This window comes from Anguilla anguilla, chromosome 7 (assembly GCF_013347855.1).
Source record: "Anguilla anguilla isolate fAngAng1 chromosome 7, fAngAng1.pri, whole genome shotgun sequence".
Taxonomy (NCBI): domain Eukaryota; kingdom Metazoa; phylum Chordata; class Actinopteri; order Anguilliformes; family Anguillidae; genus Anguilla; species Anguilla anguilla.
Window position 1 is genome coordinate 53,206,769 of NC_049207.1, and position 21,219 is coordinate 53,227,987.

The 21,219-nt window shown below is 47.7% G+C and overlaps 1 protein-coding gene across 1 annotated transcript in view; it reads left to right on the forward strand.

Annotated features, from left to right (window-relative positions):
• sorbs2b (sorbin and SH3 domain containing 2b) overlaps positions 1-21,219 on the forward strand; it is a 54,267-nt gene that overhangs the window by 20,406 nt on the left and 12,642 nt on the right. The window contains exons 2-12 of the mRNA XM_035427108.1: positions 1,306-1,361; positions 4,323-4,447; positions 9,679-9,823; positions 11,011-11,180; positions 12,134-12,200; positions 13,948-13,998; positions 14,371-14,614; positions 15,101-15,215; positions 17,833-17,916; positions 19,045-19,101; positions 20,473-20,522. Of these exons, the coding sequence (XP_035282999.1) occupies positions 1,306-1,361; positions 4,323-4,447; positions 9,679-9,823; positions 11,011-11,180; positions 12,134-12,200; positions 13,948-13,998; positions 14,371-14,614; positions 15,101-15,215; positions 17,833-17,916; positions 19,045-19,101; positions 20,473-20,522 (1,164 nt within the window). The remainder of the gene's footprint in view (positions 1-1,305; positions 1,362-4,322; positions 4,448-9,678; positions 9,824-11,010; positions 11,181-12,133; positions 12,201-13,947; positions 13,999-14,370; positions 14,615-15,100; positions 15,216-17,832; positions 17,917-19,044; positions 19,102-20,472; positions 20,523-21,219) is intronic.

Here is a 21,219-nt window from a genome sequence, read left to right on the forward strand (position 1 = left end):
AAACGGGCAGTGTTGCCACATCAGAGACAACAAAATGATCATAGAGTACCTTTTTTCTGATAGTAATGCACTCTCTCACTCACTCATTCACTCGCTATCCCAATCTCTCTCTCTCTCACACACACACACACACATGCACACACACACAGCACTGACTCGTATGTTAACTCAGTTTTCGGCTGTAAAACTATAAACTAGCATGCAAGGTGTGATTTAGATGTACCGTGTTAATGCAACCTGTTTTAAAATCTTTCAGGAACGTGAAACTCACATAACTCTTGCTGTTCTGCTGCCAACAGGTGTTTAAAACAATGCGCGTTTCCTGCGAGACCCCATAGGTGGAATTTACGTGTAGGCCGAGCCGTTCGCAGTGTAAACGTGGAGCAGCATTAGCGTGGGGGAAAAGGTGAATGTCGGCTATTTTAAACACGCTAAGCACGGATGCGCTCTGCACCGGTGCTCTGTTGAGCTTTCTGGCCCACAGAATGCATGTGTGAACGAGGCACATGCTTCCTCCGCATGCCAGTCGTACATCAGCCTACAATTCAAATCAGACTGCTGTCACATAAAGTCATGCGCGGAATCTGCACCTCTACATACCCGTGCTTAATGGTTAAGTACCACTGTGGCCATTCAGGAATATATGGGCTTTTCTCAATGTGGAAACTGAACTGAAATTAAGAAAACAAGGAAAAACTGGGTGTAGTGCGATTTAACCGAGGGTAGGCTAAAACCAGTACAGTGTTTGGTGTTTTTTTGGGTGTGCTGTGTGTGTGTGTACAGGTGTGTGTGTGTGTGCGCGTGTGTATGTATGCATGTATGTGTGTAAGTGTAGTTCAGGGCCGGTCCTTACTGGGGTCCCCACTCTGAAGGGGGCAACGGATCGTGTCCGCTGCAGAATCCTGGGTGTATTTCAGTACGCTGATCTGCGTTTCAGCGGTGAAGCTGGGGGGGGGGGTCGTGTTTCACAAGCAGCTTCACATCACGCCTCTGTGAAAACCAAGCCCCCCCCAGCACTCTGTGGATTCTGTGTCAGAATTCCCTCTTTAAATTCCCTCTTTATCCCGCATTTTCTCTTTTTCTCTTTTCTTGGACGCGGTCAGGTCAGGGGGAATTGCTGTAGAGTTTAGTTACTTCTCCAGCTCTGTTGTCAAGCCAAGCACTTTGCACAGAAGACATTTTCTTCGTAAATATTTGATTGATTTATTGATTGATTGACTGGCTGTTTGATTGGTTGACTGATTGCATGAAAATGGTAAGGCTGGACTTGCTTGCTAAACAGGTTTCTTTCTTTTATATTTGCAGGACCGAGCGACCATTTAGAGCATTAGGACAAGGAGAGATCTTCAGTATGAACACAGGTATGTACTGTATGCGCTTGGGTATGAACACAGGTATGTATGTGGCAGCTTGCAGGCTGATTGGCTAATTTCAGGGCCCTTCGCCGCGACGGCAGTGAAAGCAGTAGAGCTGCTCCATACGCGGGGGGTTTCCGTGGCGATGCTGCAGCCCGAGCAGAGGCGCAGAGAGGCACGCCATTCCATCTCGTGTCGTCCGGGGAAACGGTGGCGGGCAGAGAGGCCGCGGCGTAAATCCCGCCACTCGCGCGCTTGTCGCTGCGCCAAAACTAAAGCCGCGCGTCTGACGAAGGGGTGCGGGTCCAAACAGCGGGGTGGTCGTCCAGCAAGCGGCCGACAGGGGTCTGCAGCATGAGTCATGAGTAAACTCCCCGCTCGCTCACCGCTGCAGCCAGTCGATATCCTGCGCAGGTCTGCATCTCCGGGAGGCTGAGCATGGCGAAGGCACCGCCTTCTTTAACCCTTTGAAGAACAGTCTTTTTTGGAATATTTTCTTTTTTCTCAGCATTCTAAGTCTGTGTTCTAGAACTCCATTGCTTTCAGTCAGCAGTACTGATTGTGACATCAGCACTGGAATGTTCAGTTAAGAACGTTCTAATCACATGTTTGTGATCTCATGACTTAAAGGGTTGAAACAAGAGAAAAAATTCACTTTCCCTTCCTGTCACCCACCGAAAAAAAAAAGTAAGCCGGACGATTGCGATGTGGCGCTGTGGGGCTTGCTCTAGGAATTTAAGGTCCCTGATTCCTGATAATGCGTCTCACCTGATCGAATGCTTTGCATGCCAGCGGCCTTGTGAAAGTCTGCATGCCGCTGTGTCACGCTGGTACTGTACTGTACTGCGTGTGCTTTGCCTCCCGCTCCTGTATTTGCAACAGGAATTTTAAGATTTGTCGTTTCAAAGAATGTGTACTCCCTCCACACGTCGTCATTTTCCTTTGCGAGCGAAAAGGTTCTTCAGGCTCGCGTGACCCGATGTCGTTCACCTGGCTTCTTTCTCTTTCCCTTTCATCTTCGCCTGCCCGTCCGCTTCCTGTTTTTCCCTTCTCTGTGTTCCGCGCAGTCCCTGGCAGTATCCCCGGTCTCCTCAAACGGCAGCTCCTAGTCTCCAGCGCTAAGATGCGGTGTTACTGACAGTGCAGTGCCCCTCATCCCCGGAGATTAAAAGGGGAAACACAGGTCACTGGGCTCCAAGTGCAGCCGCTGGACTCTTAACTGTTGTTCTCTGCAACCATGGCAACCATTTGGTTTTTTTTTTTACTACGTGCCCCCTCCCTTCGCTTTCTCAAGCTTGCTTCCCTTCTCCACGACCCTTTTTGTTTCGGCTTTATGCAGATGTGACCTCTGTAGTGATTAATATTTCCCGCTTATGACAGGGATCAGTTGGCCTGAAAGTTTATGAATGTGATTTATGAATCATTCCTCATTCACTGTTTACAAGAGCTTCACTTGGGGCTTTCTGTTTTATAGAATTTCATTTTTTTCAAGTTGAAACTTTCTCAAATATAGAAGTAAATAATAAAAACAACAATGTCTTTGCTTAGGAAGCATTCGACAATGAATATTAACCCTGTAAATATTCCCCCATAAAAAAAAAAACAATGAATTAGTAGAAACCCTGATTCTTCTTTAAAAAATACGGGGTTGTCTCTTAGTTTTTTTTCAGAGCTGTAGTCCCTTCCTTCAATGACGTCTTCATGACAGAATGTCTTTGTTCAGGAAAAAGTCCTCATTGCTATTCTGCTGAAGTACCTTTGAGTGACAGTGTTGTTTTTGAGTGAATTCATTGTTTAAAGTTAACTCTTTGGAGCCATCATTCCTGTCTTGTTGGCTATTTGTTACGTGTCAGTTTAATTGGCTGTAAGACATTGTTTAAGCTGTCTGAGGAATTTTGTTATTCAGGGGGTTGTGTGAGACATTCGGTGCAGGAATTTGCTCATCGCACCTGTGAATCCCTCAGTTATTTCCTGTCCTTGTGTTTTCTACTTCCTTCTTTAGTTTATTTTGTATAGATTCCCATTTTGAATTTCTGGGAATGTCCACTATTTTGCCAGCATCAAATCAGCGTGATTTAAAAATATGTATTGTGCCAACATTCCTATAATTTGCACAGAAGCTTCTGAAATGTTCTTCTTCAAATGTCAGAGAAGAATAAAAAATTCACCGACCGTGCACATATTCTGTGATAGGAGGCCTACAATTTCGGTTCGTTATTGATGAATATTCAGCGATAATTCCCGTTCGTTTTCCCATTGGTTTGGTCCACTGACTGTCCTGGCTGCACCCCAGACTAGACTTCTTCCTGTTTGCATTCTGGAGAGCTGGTTGCCATGGGGACAAACAGAGGCGTGGGAATTCTCTCGCCGTGTCCTGTCTGTGCTGAGGGGCATGCGTGCGTCCCTCATCCTGCCCGGCACCGTCTCCATCCCTCTCCACCTCTCCCGCCCTCCTCCATCCCTTCTTTTTAACGCTCCATTTGTGCTTCGTTTATCGCTCTCTCTGCTCTGTCTGTTCCTCGCAGCGTGTGTCCCCCCTGTCCTCCCATCTGTGACTCCATCTGTCACTCCATCGCTCCCCCCGCCCTCCGTCTTCCCCTCCGATCTCACCTTCCTCTCTCACTCGCTTTCTGTCCACTTCTCAGTTCTTTTTCTGTTTCTGATTGTACCTAATGTTGCAGTTTACAGTGGGAAATAGCTGCACAAAGTATGCAAGAAAAGAAATGTTACGGTTATGTCAACGATGATTTGTCATTTTTCACGCATGTCAACTTAACCCTCGCGTCTGTGACGCAGTCACTGCCCTCAGATGACATTTGGGCCTGCTGCTGGCTGGAAGCTGGCCGCTAACGCTGCTAACGGCGCTACGGTGCATAAACAGGAAGTGAGGGCTGTGGGGGGGGGGGGGGGAACGGCAGCGGGGGCGGGGGAAGCGAAGTGACGGCCGTGTGTCCTGTGATCCCGCAGACGTCTGGAGGACCTGCGCCGCGCCCGACGGCCTGCGGAACGGGGACGCCAGCACTTCCTCCCTGGCGGCGAAGGGTTTTCGGAGCGTCCGACCCAACCTGCAGGACAAGAGGTCCCCGACCCCGGTAAACAAGCCCCGCCCACAATGAGCTGCAGAGCCACGAGTCCCGATGCAATTATGGGCTATGTGTGGCAGCTCTCTGGCAGCGAATACTAAAAAATACACCGTATAATATGTGTAGTGTTATTTAAAGAGGTTTAGCACCCATTATCTACATACTTTTCTCAGTTGTGCTTTGGATATACAATAAAAATGTGCAGTGGTAATTAATTCAACTCTTAACAGGTGACATTTTGTCCCACGTTCCACAGTGGAGCCAAATCCATTAAGATCTGTTAAGAGTTGAATTAACACACTGCACCTTTCATTGTATATCCAAAGCGCAACTGAGGGAAGTATGTAGGTATTGGATGCTAAACCTCTCAGAACACCTCGAAACACCTGATGAAAGCAGGGAAATATATTATTAAATTATTTCATTACCTTCCTCCTGTTTGCTGTGAGTTTACTGTAAATGCACCCAACAGGACTCATATTTTTATCATTTCATGTTTTATTTTAACTGCAATATCTCCAGTATTTAGCAGACACTTCAGCATCACAGAGTGGCCTGTTAGTGGAATGTCATTGGTGAAAACCCTGAATCACATCAACTTTTCCATTCACTGTTTTTCCCAAGTACACGTACTGGCTCTGCGTTCTCCACTGACGAGCTTGGATTATCGGAATAATAATCATAAACCTCCAAGTGTCCCTCTGAGAACTGTGTATTTTATTCATGCTTGATTGGGAATAAGGGAAGAATGTTTTTTGGAGGTCAAGGTCCAGACGGACTGTGGCAATGACACTGTGTTTGTTACCAGACTGTGCTTCTATTAATTTATGACTTATAAGGGAACGTTTGCAATCTCCCCATCTGAGGAATTTGATTTTCTAGCCAGAACAAAGATAATTTTCAAATGTTTTCTGTTTAACTAGCATGTTTCTACAAACCACTGTGTATCAACAAAGCTCGCTCTCCAAATCAAACATATTTCTTCTAGACAGGATTGTTGACATTTATTTTTGTCCTCAAAGAGAGACAGTGTTCCTTCTAACGTTTCTGTGTGCTTTTGTCTGTCTTCCCCCTTGACTGTTGTTCGTGTGGATCCTTTATGACTTAATAAGGTTCCACTCCCACCCCCAAGGAGAGAAAGTTGTCACGTGACCCTCCCGAGCAGTGACCCCCCCTCCTATAGCTCCGCCCAGTCCCTACCGAGTCACCCAGGGTCAGTTATCACTCAACAGGGCTCGGTCTCCAGGGAGACCGCGTCCTCTTATTTACGCTCAGAGGGCAGTTCATTCCCGCCAAAATCCACCAGCTCCTCAGTCTTATCTTTACCCGGCACCAGCCTTTCCACCCAGTCCGGTTTCAGCCAGTCCCAGGAGCGTCGGGTGTCCTCCCTCAAACTGACCTGCTCCCGCGGACCAGACCCAACCCCCACCCCCACCCCCCCCAGCACTGGCCCCCTCACCCCCGCCCACCCCTGCCCCACCCGGACCCCAGGTTCCCAGGGCCAGTCGGAGAAGCGCTCGGCCTCTCTCTCCGCTCAGATAGCGCCGTCGCTAACGCTAGCCGCTGGGGGCCCCCGGCCCGGCGCTGTGTCTAAGGTCGCCCCCCTGGCCCGCAAAGAGACGGAACACGGTCGGGACACAGGGAAGGTCCCGCCCCCGCCCCCGCCCCCCGCGAGGGCGCACGTGGTACAGTTTTCCATGTATAAAATCCCTTTTTTATCACGATTCCATTTCTTTCCCCTTCAATAACGTTTCGCTTCCACAGTAAAACACGCGTCGCCCTCGTCCCCTTTCCACTAACCCTCAGCTGGATGATGTCACGTAGACCTTCCAGGCCAAGGCACGGATCACGGCACATGTGGGGAAGGCACGCGCGATGCCCGGAAGCGCTGACGTAGAGTACGTGTTGGGAGAAAGAGAGAGCGCAATTCGAAACGCTCAATACGCAAGACTCACCTCAACGTGATTTGTTCATTAGCAAATGTGCTACGGTGTGTCCACGGGGGTTGTTATGGAGAGCTGGGATGTAAGTGCGTCAATACCCGCTCTATTATTCATGAGGGGCCATTGGGGAAACTCAAGAAACAAACCGCAAACGTTTGCCAAAAAGAAAAGAAAAACCATTCACAATGGAACTCTTTGGAAGTAAGATGTACCAATCAGGAGAGACAGAAGAGGCACGGTTACGCCATTTTTAGCTGTCCCAGAGTGCTCTTCCATGGCATTACGTGCAGTCCCTTCCACATTTGCTCTGATGACGTGTGTGTTTGGCCTTCGATGAAAAGCTGGATTGTGTGAAATTTTTTGGGACAACGCTGAGAAGCTTCCGTTGGACACTGCAATTACTGAACTTCCAGAAGACTGGCAGTGTGCGAAAGGGTCCAGTCTGAATTAAGTTTAGATGAATTCACCGTGGTTCTTTACTTACATCTGTCACCCCTAACCCTAATTCCCATCTTAATCCATCACAGGCCATTTGTTTGGTGTCTGGATTTAGGCATTATTGTGTGTATTACTCTGTTGCAAAACCACATTTTAATTATGGAAAACATAATGGATTTTTTGATACAGTATTGTCCTCATTCTAGTTCCAAGTTTTCATTTTAATTCAGAGTATTTGCCACTTAAACCCTGTGTCTAAAGACAGAGACCAAACACTGATATCTCATGTCATACTTTTACTGTGTTGTACTTTATAGTACCAGTATTTTGCTTACAATATGACATGAAGTTCCATGTTTAGGAACAAACAAACTGTTTTTACAGCTCCAAGGGCAAAGCCCTGAAACAGAGACAGGCAGCGGCCAGACGTACACAAAGTTACACATGCACACAGAGTCACACACGCACACAGAGTTACAGACACACCCAGAGTTACAGATGCACCCAGAGTTACAGACGCACACAGAGTCACAGACGTACTCAGAGTTCATACTCTGGCCCTGAGAAATGGAAAGAAAGCAGCTGACCAGCCGTCTGCATGAGTCACAGAACAGGAAACGCTGCAGTTTGGCGTGAAGCGCTAACGATGTTCCTCGCTCTCTCAGTGCAGGCGGGCGTTCAGCGCACGTGTGACCACGCTAACGCTCACCGATCATCACCGACTCCCCCTCCCCTCCTGCCCGCGTCTCTGCTTTTGGGCTGCTCTGTTTCACCCTCCACTCTCTCTCTCCCCCCCACAACCCTCCTCCCCAGCTTGAGGCCCCGTCGGCCCACAGCCAGCCGTCCCCGGGACCCGCGACGGCGTCGCCGCCACCCGCTAACAGAGCCCGCCTCTCGCCCGAGGGCCCGGCGGGCGTGGAGTCGCCTGACCCCCGCTCCGCGCCCGTCCCCCACGCCCCGTTCCCCGCCCCGTACCCCCCCTCCCCCGACCCCCGGCTGCTGGCGGGCGGCGAGGCGGGGGAGGAGCTGAGCCGCTGCTCCTCGCGCACGCAGAGCGACGGCTCCACCGCCCTGCTGGAGGAGCTGCGCAACTGCGGCCTGGACGCCACAGAGAGCTCCGAGACCCCCTCCCCCACCCTCAGCCAGATGTCCGCCGCCACCGACGAGGCCGCGCTAACCTCCGCCACCACCGCCAACACCGCCACCGCAGCCACGGTCGCTAACGTAACTATCCACAGCCTCTCACGCTCCTCCCTCCTTTTTCCTCCCTCCTCCCTCCCCCTTTTCCTGTCGTCCTCTCCCACGCCCGAGTTCAGACCACGGATACTAAACGCCTCCCTTAACACGGGAACCTCTTCTCTAACTCCACTTCCTCTTCCTGTCCTCTTCTAAACAGCACTAACGTTCCTCCCCGATTGACTGTTTTTTTGGTCAGCGTGCTCAGGTTTTTGACTAATCTTTCTTGACCCTCAAGCCTTTCTTTGTGTCGTCTGAACATGCGATATGTATAATTTTGTATACGGTACATTGTTATGGTATATATTTTAAATGTGACGTGTTTACATTAATGTTGCATTGCTTTTGGATATTCCATATTGGAAAAGAGATCCTGTTTAATTTAAGCTTAATTTAATGCAGTTTATGTGTACGGCATTCCTACTGTATATATCAAATGGCAAGGTACTGAATGTCATTTGTTTCTGAGCCGGAGATCTCCCTCTGGGTTTGTTTCTGATTTCTCAGTTTCTCATCAGCACACACTGTCCAATTCATTACATTTACATTTTATCCATTTAACAGATGCTCTTATCCGTTTATAGTGCTGGATAATTGCTGAAGAGACTCAGGTTAAGTGCCTTGCTCAGGGGTACAATGGCAGTGACCCAACGGGGAATCAATCCGGCGGCCTGGTTCACAAGATTAGTCCCGTAAACATTCTCTACACTGTCACGCATGCATGCCAAGCAGCTACTCTGAAGGAAAAGAAATCATGTAGCACATCGGCGCAGAGCAGTCTGGGTCATCTGATCCAGTGCCAAGTTCCACAGCTTTTCCAATTAAATTAAAAGCTCTGGTTAATTTAGAATTAAATCAATATTTGAATTGGAGCATATCACACAATTTTAATTTTAATTTTAATTTTAAAGCTGCTTTAAGCATGCATAATAAGAAGTCATACGCACGTGGAATACTGAATGCTGTGTCTTCAGTCAGACCTGAGTCATCGATGCCAGGTTAAATGGATGCTTGCATACTGCAAACTTTTACCAACACTGGTTGGCTTCTCGCTGCTACAGTGTGTAAATATTTACGAGCCACTGAATGGAATGTCCAGGTTGTAATTAATCATTAAATTAAAGACTCGTGGAATTTGCTGAACAAACACCACGTATTTGCCTTGCGTTGGCCATGAAACGTCTCATGGCCAAATGTGTCACGGTCATCACAGTAGAAACAGGAAACAGAGATCAGACGACCATGTACAGTAGCCACCTGCACTTACAGCCTACTCTGTCAAGGTTTAGTAATCAGTTTGCTCTCAAAAAAAAAAAAAACGTCCGGTCCACCGATTAATGGAGTGCTCTAATGGAAAGTGTCACTGTGTTTGCTCACTGCTAACATGTCATGTTTATTTCTGTCTTGTGTCACCAGTAACCATTGCAGCCCTTTTTTCCCCCCACCTGACTCTTCCTCCCTACTAAACGGTGTTGACCGTTCTTACAGGGGAACAGCGCTCGTAGCGCACTGAGCCTCAGTCTCCTTTACCTTGCGCGCTAACTGCGCTAACGACGCTAACAGAGCTAACGGCGCTAACAGCTCGCTAACGGGCTTCGCCCGTCTCTCTGCCCCGTGCTCCAGGGCCAGATGGCGGTGAACGGGACCCTGGGCAGCGGCAGCAGCCCCCTCAGCCACCTGCAGAGGCCCTTCTCCCCTCCGGGGTACCCCCCGCCACCCCCGGCTCTCAGCCCCAGCATGGCTCTCCTGCAGCAGGGCAGGAGCGCAGGTGAGGCCCCTGTCTCTCGCTGAGGTTTGCTATAGAGCCGAGAGAAGTCTTATTAAAAAAAAAACAAGTGATAGCCACATCCGTACTTATTTGTGATACCGTATATGAGAAAATGCTTGTGTGTACTGTCGAAGTATTTTGTACTGTCACTGTATATATTTTATAGAGTATTTCTATCTAAGAGCTTCTGTTCTTTATTGTTATATCAATTCCCTTATCTTTGAGAGATAATTAAAGAAGCCCATGGACCCTTTCTGGTCAGGTAGAGGAATATTGACTTTTTTATTGTAGATACGCTGCAGAGATTTATTGGTTATTTTTTGCCCTGTGACACATATGAATCCCGCAGTGGATCTAGATGTTATGAGAGCAGCTGTAACAGTCGTGCGCTTTGTGTCTGAAATTGCTTGGTCTCGCACTACCCCAGCAGAGCAGCGCTTTGGTTTATCCGTGTGCCATTTTTCACACCACCGACTGAGCGCATGTGCTCTTGGCAGAGCGGGAGACGCTCGCTAAAATCTGCTGGGCTGCCAAGAGTAACCAGCCCAGTGCCGTAGCGGTCAGGCCACACCCCAAGCCCACCCCCCCCCCCCCCCCACCCACCCCCGTTCCATGCTGGCATAAGTCAGCAGGTCTGTCGGCTGAGATGGCGTGGGAGCCAAGCGCTAATATAGCGCTAATTGCTGAGAGATGGCGACCCCAGCTGTTACACGGGACGGCATTCTGGGAGCGCGCTCAGATTGCCTGGGCGTGCCGCGGCGTGCGTCGCAAACCCCCCCGCTCAACCACCTACCCCCCCCCCCCAACCCCCCCCCCCACACGCTCCTTCCGTGATCTCTCTAATCCCACTCTGCAAGCAGCGGAGGGGATTAGGCACAAATCTGAGTTAGGGAGCGTTCCTGGGGGGTTGGGTTTGGGGGAGGGGGGGGAGGGGTTTGTGGGGGAGGGGGATTAATGTGTCTGGGAGTATTTATGACCTCCCGTTGTCCCAGAAAAGGAGGGATTCCCATTAATCTGCTGTCACTTTGAGTATGACGGGAGTGGAGGGTGTTTTTAACAGGATGTTTTGGCCCGAATAGGGGGTTTACCAAGGCCCCACTCAGTCTCCCCTCCTCCAGCGTGGATTGGACATGGTCCTGACGTTGTCCCTGCCTGTTTCTTTGCCCCCCCACCCCCACCCCTCACAGAGCCCTCCGATTACTCAGACGTCCTCTCCCTTGGCCACACCCACACCCAATCGAGCGCCACGCCCACCTCCCGCTCCCCGGACGAGAAGAAGGCGTCGGCGATCAAGACGCCCCTCTATACAGGCTCCAGCCCCGTGGACGAGTCGGGGGTCCCCAACGCCGTCAGAACGGTGAGGTCGCCTCCCATTTTTAAAATGTGACGAGTCAGCCGTCCCCGTCGCCGTCCCGTCCCCCACGCCCCCGTCAGCGTGAATCACCTTCTGTTTTTAAAATGCGAGAGCACTGTCTCTTTATGAGCTTCGAAATTGTATTCATTTCGATGTTCGTGCGTGTGTGTGCGTGTGTGTGTGTGTGCGTGTGTGATTGGAGCTTTACTGCCCAGCTGTTACACTATAACTTCTGTGCTGAATTCTGCAAATCAAATCTGCCTACTGGTAACATATGGTACAGTACATTAATCCCTGAAAAAAAGCCCTGCTGTGTTTGGACATTTGCCTGATTTCATAACGTAGACCACTCTTAAATGAAGAATTCTAAACTTATATTAATATGTTATGTAGACGAAGAAGCATAGCCAGTTAATAAACACATCTCTCTTGGTTTATTAATTTTATTTGGGAATAGGAATATGTCAAATTAGATCAGGAGCATGACCAGTTGTGAGTGCAGGATAGATCTCCTCATGCTGATCGAACATCAGACAGAATGTTGAGTGGCAATGCTCTGCAGAATACATGCAGAAAATATTGTATTCCCATAACTGGTAACTATGGCAGCAATCAAAAATCACACCAGGGTCCGGCTGCCCCTGGGGTGTTGAGGAAGTAAATATGTTTTTTTCCCAGGATGCGATTTATTTAGCCTGGGAAAATCTGGCTGCTGATGTCAGCTTCAAAGACTGGCCAGCAGACAGATGTATTTTATCGCTTATACCAGGAGTTTGACTCAAACCTCGCTTTCCTCCTTTGTCTGCTGGATGTGGTGTCTACAGATGCATTGTGGGAAGTGTTGTTTATTTGTTCGGTTTCCTCAATCGGTGGCTGTTTACAATTTCTCCAGCAGGTTATCTTCTCCCCTGTATTAAATGTGATGTCTGCGTCTTTTTCTGATTTACATTTTGAAGACAGTGGACAGGCCAAAGGACTGGTATAAAACCATGTTCAAGCAGATTCACGTGGTTCACAAACCAGGTAAGACATTCATCAGTTATAAATTCTGCAGGATCAGTTCTGCAGTTCTTATCTATTATCTATATATGGTTTAGCACAGACTTTACTTTTACTATATAGTATTTACTATTCATTTGTGTTTGTCACCATGCATGTGCTGGTCGTCTGCTTCTGTTGTTGAAATGCTAAATTTCCAATGGGCAGTTTTCAGTCTAGCACAGCGCTTCTACACATATGACATTGTGCCTCCTCCAGCTGTTGTTACTAGTGCAGAGGAAGTATCAAATGGTAAAATAAATATAGTGAGGTATATTCCAGTATTTGTGTTTTTCTTTATTTCTCAAGCCGAGCCTCTTTAAAAAGCGAAGTGATGTATGTTCGTGTAAGGTGTGGGAGTTTCAGTAATGAATTCAGTGACTCAGGGGGCTAGTTAGAATGTTCGCCGCTGGACATCAGCGTAACCAAGGAAATGTTTTTGAAACGCCTCTTCATATGCAACTTGTGATGAGCTGTCTGTGGATCACCCACGGGCAAGTGTGTGTGTGTCATAAACCCCCTCTAGAAGCCATTAGCGCTACCCCCACTGCCCCCTGTACACACACACACACACACACACACACACACACACACTGCCATTACTACAGGTACGAGCAGGATTTGAATGCGAGTACAGTGCGTGCACAGCAACGTGACATAACCGTCTTTCTCTACGCCCGTAACCAGGGCAGGAAACTGACTTCATCGTCCTCTGGCCACGGTGGCTTAGTGCCTCCCTAAATTTGCCAGCTAATTTCACGGTTTTTCCAGACAACCAGATATCTGGAGTAGAACAGGACCTCCGAGTGACGGGTGGCTCCCCGCCAAAGTGCCTGGTAGAATCGGACAAACTAATGGGCCACAGATAAAATTTAACAGCGTTTTGCAGGCGGCCGGTGTTGATTTCCCTCCCTGCTCGTAACTCTACTCGTTGGGTCTGAATCGAAACGCAAGCGGATGAAACGCATCAGCAGCAGTCAGCGCAGAACGCGTTTAGCTAACCCTGACGAGGCCTCTCTCTCCTCCTGTACGCGTCTGCTTCCTGATGGGGGCGTGGCTTTGCAGTGTGAGTGGGCGGGACTTAGGGATTAAATCTCAGTAAAAGCTGGCCTCTATTTGACCCGTTTTGCTGGTTCTCTATCGTCTTTGAGGCCCCAAACAGGGCTGCACCCGACCGTGCAGGAGGTAGCCTATTCTATGCCAGTGTGGGGAGTCACAACAGTGGATCAGTATACTAATGGTCTTAATTTGGCCAGATATTTCAGCTGGGAGGAGTGCAGATTGGTCAGTGGTGGAGCTTCTGTCAGCACGCTCTGTAAATCAGAGCAGTCATTATCACTGACTACTGCCTGTGCCGATACAGCCTAATAGCAGTCAGTATTGACCCCAGGGATTAGATTGGATTATAATGGGGTCAGGGCCATCGACTAGTGACATTTAACCCGACCCTTATGCTGAATTAATTAGTTGTTTTACCTAAATCTTCTCACGCATTACCAATTAGGAGAATGAGATTGCCATTTTAAATGATCCATTGGAATTGAGTTGAAGCCTTAAATAAGCACTCTTTATTTCCATTAAAAATTTCACACAGAATCAGGTAGCAGTTCTGTGTGCTGTATGCATCTGGTTCCACGATGAATGTGATTATTTTCACAGTTGCCCTCTGCTATGTGCAATGAGTTAAATCTACAAAAAAAGTCATTTTTATTTTATTCTGTTTCTTTCTTAGATGATCAACACGCTGACGCATATAACGCCACATATTCAGTCGTAAACACAGGTAAGAGGATCTCTAATTCATCAAGCAAAATGTGTTACGGCATCACCATAACAGAAAGGTTAACATCACCCTCTTGTCATCTGATATGTTTATTGGTCAATGGCTGGTATGAATTGAACTGCAAATAATCCACTCTAGCTGCGTGTCTTAAAATGATGTGAGTCGGTCTCTGTCTTTGAGTCCTGCAGTATTCATTTTTAATTCATGGAAAGTCTGGAAAACTAAAAATGGTTGCGAGGGCCATGCTAGGATATTTATCAAAGTGCATTAAACATTTGTGTAACTCATATATTTTTTAATGGCCTGTTTATGAATATTGATCGGTTGGGATACGAGTGTGTTTGACTTGCGTCTGGTGGTGTCCTGTCTCAGACAGCTACAGCCCGTCGAACCCGGTCCAGGCCCATCCCCCGCCCAGGACACACACCTACCGGCCCATCTGCAAGAGCACGTCCGACAACAGCAACCTGGCCTTCAGAGAGCCCCCCCTCTTACACCCCACGCCCCCCCTCGTACACGCCTCTCCCTCGCCCGTACACCCCGCACCCTCGCCCCGGACCGTCCCGCCGCAGACCCAGCCGAGACCGCGCGACACGGACAGAGCCACGCCCGAAATGTGAGCCCCCGACCCCAGCGCCCAGCGCGTACCAGGACTGGGGACGAGTCCCGCTCCACTTCAGTCAGTACAGGAAGTGAACTGAGATTCAATGCAGCCGTTTAAGAAACAACCATGTTGTTCTTTGGAGATTTCTTTTTTTCCTGTTAATGAACTGAATTTCAATATATTTCCAGAATTTACTGAATCGAAATGGACTTCAGCCATGCTTTTATTCTCACATCAATAAATATTCATTAAGTAGTTACTGTACTATGAGAATGAATTTTAAAAATGTGCATTTATGACACTGTGGATGAGCCTTCTCCATCCTAATGCCTAACCTTCTTTAGATAACATTTAAGTCAGGATTTATCTTACTGCCTGTAGAAATCAGCACATTTCATATTTTTTTTTAGCAATTCATCATAGTTAACCAGCTGTAATCCATTAGAGGATTATAGTCATCAGAGAATTTAGGGGGGGTCTGGTGTCTTATTTCAACAGGAATGAATGGGGGCCTCCAGACCGAAAAGTGGACACTCGGAAATATCGCGCCGAGCCCAGGAGTATCTTCGAATACGAGCCGGGGAAGTCCTCTGTTCTGGAGCAGGACAGGCCGGTAAGTGGGCCGTTTCGCGGGATTATGCCTCTTGCGGTGGTAATTTTGGGTACGCCGGTCTCCCGCGGGTTCGTAAATAGCCTCTCAGCTTGGCGGATTTTTTGAAAGGAGGCGGCCGGGTGGAGCGGGGGAACATGCATTTATGTATTAGGGTCACTTTTTTTAAGAGCGGTGCAATTAAAGCAGACCGTCTGTGCCGCTCGAGAAAAAAGATAACATTACCCCCCGAAGCCTCTTATAAAACATGGGGTATTAACAGCAAGGGGCTGAACTCGTGAATAAAACTGCTGTGGGGTGGAAATTTATTATCCCAATCCTTTCTGCTTTATTATAGGTACAGTACAGTATTACCAGACTTCCATTCGCCCCAAAGCTCTTGTGTAATTGGGTTTCGAGGAAGGGGTGCGATCGAGCCGAATCGTTTGAAAAACAGAATTTTCACTCTTCAAATTCTCACCCCGCCCTTTCTTATTTATTCAGATTTACATAATGTGGCCAAATCGCTCTTATTGAAATATTTTGCCGGAATTTTGTCTCTGAGCCATAATTCCATGCAAAAAAAGAAGCTGGCTAGACACAGAGGATATGGTCAGGAATTGAGACACAGTGATAAGGGTATTTAACCGTGAAATGGCCTGTTGGTGCAATGCATTAACAGCTTACGTAGCCGACCATGATATGCTTTAATATGAGCGATCCCGTCTAAATGATGCATCAGTTCCTCACATGTATACGTGTGTTTTATTGATCTGCATACGTAATACCCTTTTCCTCATTCTTAAAAAGGACAGCGTTGACTTGCGTTTTCCAGAGGCCTTGAATTGCCGCTCATGCTTGACTGGTCAGTTATGGAATCTGCTTGCAAATAGCAGCGATTTGTCATTCCAAGGTTTTAAGAGGGTGGAAATATTTAACATTTCTCTGACCCACTACATTTAAAATAATGATCACACTTCAACAGGGGGTTGGTGCCAGCATGCAGAGGCATAAACACAGATAAATGGCTGCTTTTCAGAGAAATAAGCCAGCTATTCAGCAGGCTGCACATTTTCTCTCCCGAAAAGTTCATTAATGCACAGTTGAATGGCCTTACCATGAAATGTGTCTTATTGCATTTTATCTGCTGTATTTTATCCACGGACAGATTGTTTTTTTTGCAAAATTGTTCCAGTATTATACTCTTAGCGTCCGTTGTTGAAGTCTGAGAGTCTGTGTTGAACGCTGCTTCTTGAATGAAGTGCAGTTGTGAATTACAGAATGCCTACTGCTGCATCTGGGGGCCCTTCGGTTTCGCCCCAAAAGCAGCGAACCGCAAACTATGTTGTGCACATTTTCACAGACCAAAAACTCACAGACCACTGGAGAAGTAAGAAAAGCCACAGTTGAGTGTGCCACAGTGATATACGTGTTATGAAAGATATTACTGTGTCCTGCTGTTAAATTTTTTTTTTTTTTTTTTTTTTGTAATCCCCCAAGCTTTTCTGTAAGCAAATGCTTACCTTGTGACAATGTTAATTCATGCAGGAAAAGTTATTAACTGGCTGCAAAGCCTGAAGCCGTCAGCACAGACAAACTGTCAGGACTCTCGTTAAGCTCATGATTTGCCATTGCAGTCAGCAGGTTTCCATCCCCTCCAGAGAGAATAGCTTTGTGCACAACCTCTCAAATGTATTAAGACAGCTAACATTTCCAGCTTTGACTCTGGACCTTTTCAAATAATAACATCAATTATTTATCACTGGTATTTGATACATGTGAAATATGCTCCTTACGATTTTTTGATGACATTTTAGAACATTTAAACCATATTACATAGTGAAACCATGTCCTTCAGTTCTGTAATAGCCACTGACAGCCACAGAGGAAGTAAAGAAAAGAGAGTGAAATAAATATTTGTACACACACCTACATATTTTCTCTTCTCTCTTTTCATTCATTTATGTACGGTTTATAAGGCTGATCAGCATATACTGCTCATGGTATTCTTTATTCTTTAAGGTGTGAGATCTTAACTGAACATTCTAATGCTGATGTAACAATCACTTGTGGTAATTGAAAGCAACAGAGTTCTAGAACACTGACTTTTTAAATAAAATAACATTCGAAAAGACCTACTCTTCAAGGGACGCACAGGGAATGTGTGGTAATGGCGGGAGTACAGACCCTGATGAGAGGGAGCATGTTTGGGCTGTATGTACAAGGAGCTTACTGCCCTCTGCTGGATAATAACAGTAATGACAACATTTCTTCGTTCATATGACAATCTGAGACACTGAAATGAGTAATGGGATAATGACACTGCCCTAAAATGTCCTACTGAAGAATGTTTAGTACATAATCATCAGCCAACTGATGAGTTACAGTCATTGACTACGTTGCCTTCCCCTACTTCTACGTTGCTGCAGTTATTAGTTGTAGATTAGCTTATGTTTAGAACTGCGGCGTTTTAAAAGCATCCCCTTCACACAGTGAGATGCGCACTTCCTACCTGTACATGCGTGTGATCGCCTGTATTTGTTATCCGTTGTTAGCGATTTTGCACCAAACTTCCGTCAGAGTTTTCAGTGTTCTCTCTCTCTTTCTCTGTCTACTCCTTCTTCTCCACTTTCCACTCCAGATTAATGACTTAAGCCCAGATGAAATAGATTTAGAAAACGAACCCTGGTATAAGTTCTTTTCTGAGCTGGAGTTTGGACGCCCGGTAAGTCTGGTCCCGGAAGTGTTGCTCACGCTAGCGTAGATTTGCTCCGCCTCCGCCGTAGAGCGAGCAAACGACCGAACAACCGTCCGCCGCGGTACGGCTAGCGGCTTTAGCATGTTGTGTGACTGTGCGATCACGTGCGTGGTTGTGCTCGCGCTCTAATGGAATGGCGTGGTGTTGTGTTTTTAGCGTAAGTAGGGCCGTAGGGCCATAGAGTGTGCGCTGTGCTCTAGGACACGTGAAATGACTGGTCAAAGCGCCATGTGCAGAAGCTATGTGATTGGATGCACCATTGGCCAACGAGAGTGACTGTCCTAATGCAATAAATGCTGTACAAATAAATCCAAACTCTCATCCTACCCCATCCCCAAAAAATAAATTCGGCCAACTTTTTCCAGCATTTCGGTTTTAGTGTAGTCTTGCTCTATTTTTCTTTATTTTTTATGTTGTGTCTTTTTGATTAATTATGCAAAGTCACGGGGTAAACATTAGAGTAAACTGTAAAGCTCAAGCAGATCTGGAACACGTGTCTGTCTTCCAGCTGTAGAAGTCTCAGAGGTAGAGCAGTAGCGCCCAGTCTGACTGGAAGTTGTAAATTGAAGTCAAACGTGCAGCGTGTGCAGTTTTGCGCGTCCATGTAGTTAAAGACACGCTGCTGTGACCGAACAGAAAGATCCTGATCACAGAACCATGCCGCTGTTACACATGCATGTTGGTCACGTGTTTTGACACTGGCTGCCTTTAGAGTTCACCAGGTGATCACAAGTGCTCACAATAGCCTCACGGTGGCAAAAGACAGATCCAGCCAATTGCAGATCCAGATTAAACCTGATTGGGTTCATTTCTGATTCTCTATTTTCACTCTGCATGACAGTGCTGTGTGTGTGTGCGCACTTGTGTGTGTGTTTGTGTGTGTGCACAAAGTACATGTTTGAGTGTCCGTGTGTTTGTGTGATCACCACTGTGTGTGTTTGCGTGTGTGTGTGTGTGTGTGTGTGTGTGTGTGCAGACTTCCTTCTTACCCTAACTTACCATGTTACTCTCTCCACATGTTCTCTCCCATGATGCCACTGACTCTTCCTCGCCTCATCTTCATCTCCTCCTGTGTCCGTCTCTTCTGACACAAAGCCTCCTAAAAAAATTCTGGATTATAATCCAGACAGCTCATCCCGGGGCTTCACAGAGGTAAAGACCGGCCTGTGACTCTCTCTCCATCAGGGCCCTCAGGGCGACCCGCGTTTCTGTGGGTCTGACGGACGTATGAATGATGCATTGTGGGTATACTGAAACTGCTCCCTTCTGTCCTCCAGCATCATGTCTGCCCACATAACTGCCATCGACCCTTTTGTTTGTGTTGGTTTCTACTTAAAAAGCACATTTTCTTTGCCAATAAGCTGTTTCACTTCACATTCAGCCATGTTACGAGAGTGCTATCAAGAGCTCTGTTTTAAACATCTAGTCGGCTGTGCAGTAGGTTGTATTTATTGTAATTACACCATCGGCACAATTGAGTAATTAAACGGTTCACAGCTGTCTTGCTACCGGCTTTCCAACTAGGCCTGCTAATTTGTGAAATGGGCTTCTGTCCTGTCTCCTGCAGGAGTTTGTTAATAAAGCACTGTCCTTCAAAACCCTGCTGGGTTCAAGGGTAGGGCAGAATCTTCACTGTGACAGATCTGCCCTGCCGTGACATCCCACATAGGATTAATCAACAGTAGGAATCTCAGGGTCACACTCCTGTGCCACCATTAACAATCTATAACATAGATATACATCTGCTTAATAGATCCTTAGCCTTTGGAGAGGCAGTAATATGCACTTTTTTTTGCACTTTTTGCACACACAAGCAGCATAAAGTAAATACTGGAAAAGTTCCAAAAGTCCTCACAACCCCTGCAGTCTGTATTCCCAGGGGGGGTAAATTCACAGAGAAGCACCGCGGAATGGCAGTCAGTGTGCAGCAGCAGCAGTGAGTTTTGACTGTGTTCGAAACCGTAGCAACCTCTTGGCAGGCCGGCCGCGTGCCTGCCAGCGAGGTGGCTGTCATTGGGGGCCAGATTTATGCTGACGGGACGGTGTGTCGCGGTGACCCCCCCTGCGTTCCGGGCGACGCACATCACCGCTACTTTTAAAGTAGCGCAGTTTCGGCGGGGGGAATGGGGTGGGGGGTGGGGGGGGGCACAATGACCAGCTTCTGCAGCAGAGCTTACAAGGAGTTCCCGGTGTTATTCCACGTTGAGGCGCTCGTACAGTGAGTGCGAGTCGGTGCCAGATCTGCTTTTTCGAGTGCGGTGTAATGTTCAGGCGCTCGCAGTATTTCGCAGGTGAGAATTTCTGTCTGTGAGCCGGAGGAGGGGGGGTGGGGGGGCGCAGGGGTGTGGGGGGTTGTGGGTGGTGGGGGGGCAATGGTGAAACTGTCAGCCTTTCCCACGGCAGAGAGGAAGCACAGTGTCTGTCGGGGGGGGGGGGGGGCTTGAGGGGAGCACGGTGAGTCTCCCGTCTTTGTTTCGTGGTGGGCTAACGCCAGGCTCTTTGTCTTCCCCTCTCACTTTTCAGATGTCCCTGTACCCCTCGCCCGTCGACAGGATTCCGGAACGGGCGTCGAGGTAAGGCCGCTCTCTCTCTCTCTCTCTCTCTCTCTCTCTCTCTCTCCTTCTCTCTCCCTCTCTCTCTCCCTCTCTCTCTCTCTCTCTCTCTCTCTCCTGTCTCCTCGCTCTGTCGTCGACACACACAAGCTTGGAAAGTGTGCGTTTGAACCAGACAGCGATCAGAAGGAAAAAAAGCACAGAAGTTCTCTTTTCTGTCTCCCTCTCTCTTTTAGAAAAGGATAAAGTTTCAGGCTGGAGTAGTTCTGGGTTTAAAGGCAGTGGCAGGCGGATTCTCAGTGTAGATTTGGGGCAGGGTATTTTAGGAGTGTGCCAACTCAGACGGGACGGTGTTTCTCCTGACTGCTGCTCCCCGCGCCGTGCTGTCCCGCTGCCTTTTTATCGCCCCCTCTTTTTCGCGCTCCGTCCCATCATACGTGGTGCCCAGTGCAGGCGTGGGGATCATTCGTAGGACACGCCCCTCCATTCTTGAGGTGTCGATAGGGTTGCCAAATTTTCAACCGGAATGTCTGGTTTTCAGATTATTTGTACAGGTCCAGTTTGTGGCCCCAAACGGACAGCATAATGTCTGAGTAATATAATGTCTATAAGGTTTGAGTAATTGATAGAAAAAAATTGTACTGTTAGTTTGTAATGAATTTGCGTCTCAACCATCCCCTGGTCCATGGTCCGTTTTGAAAGCGCCACGGTCCACTAA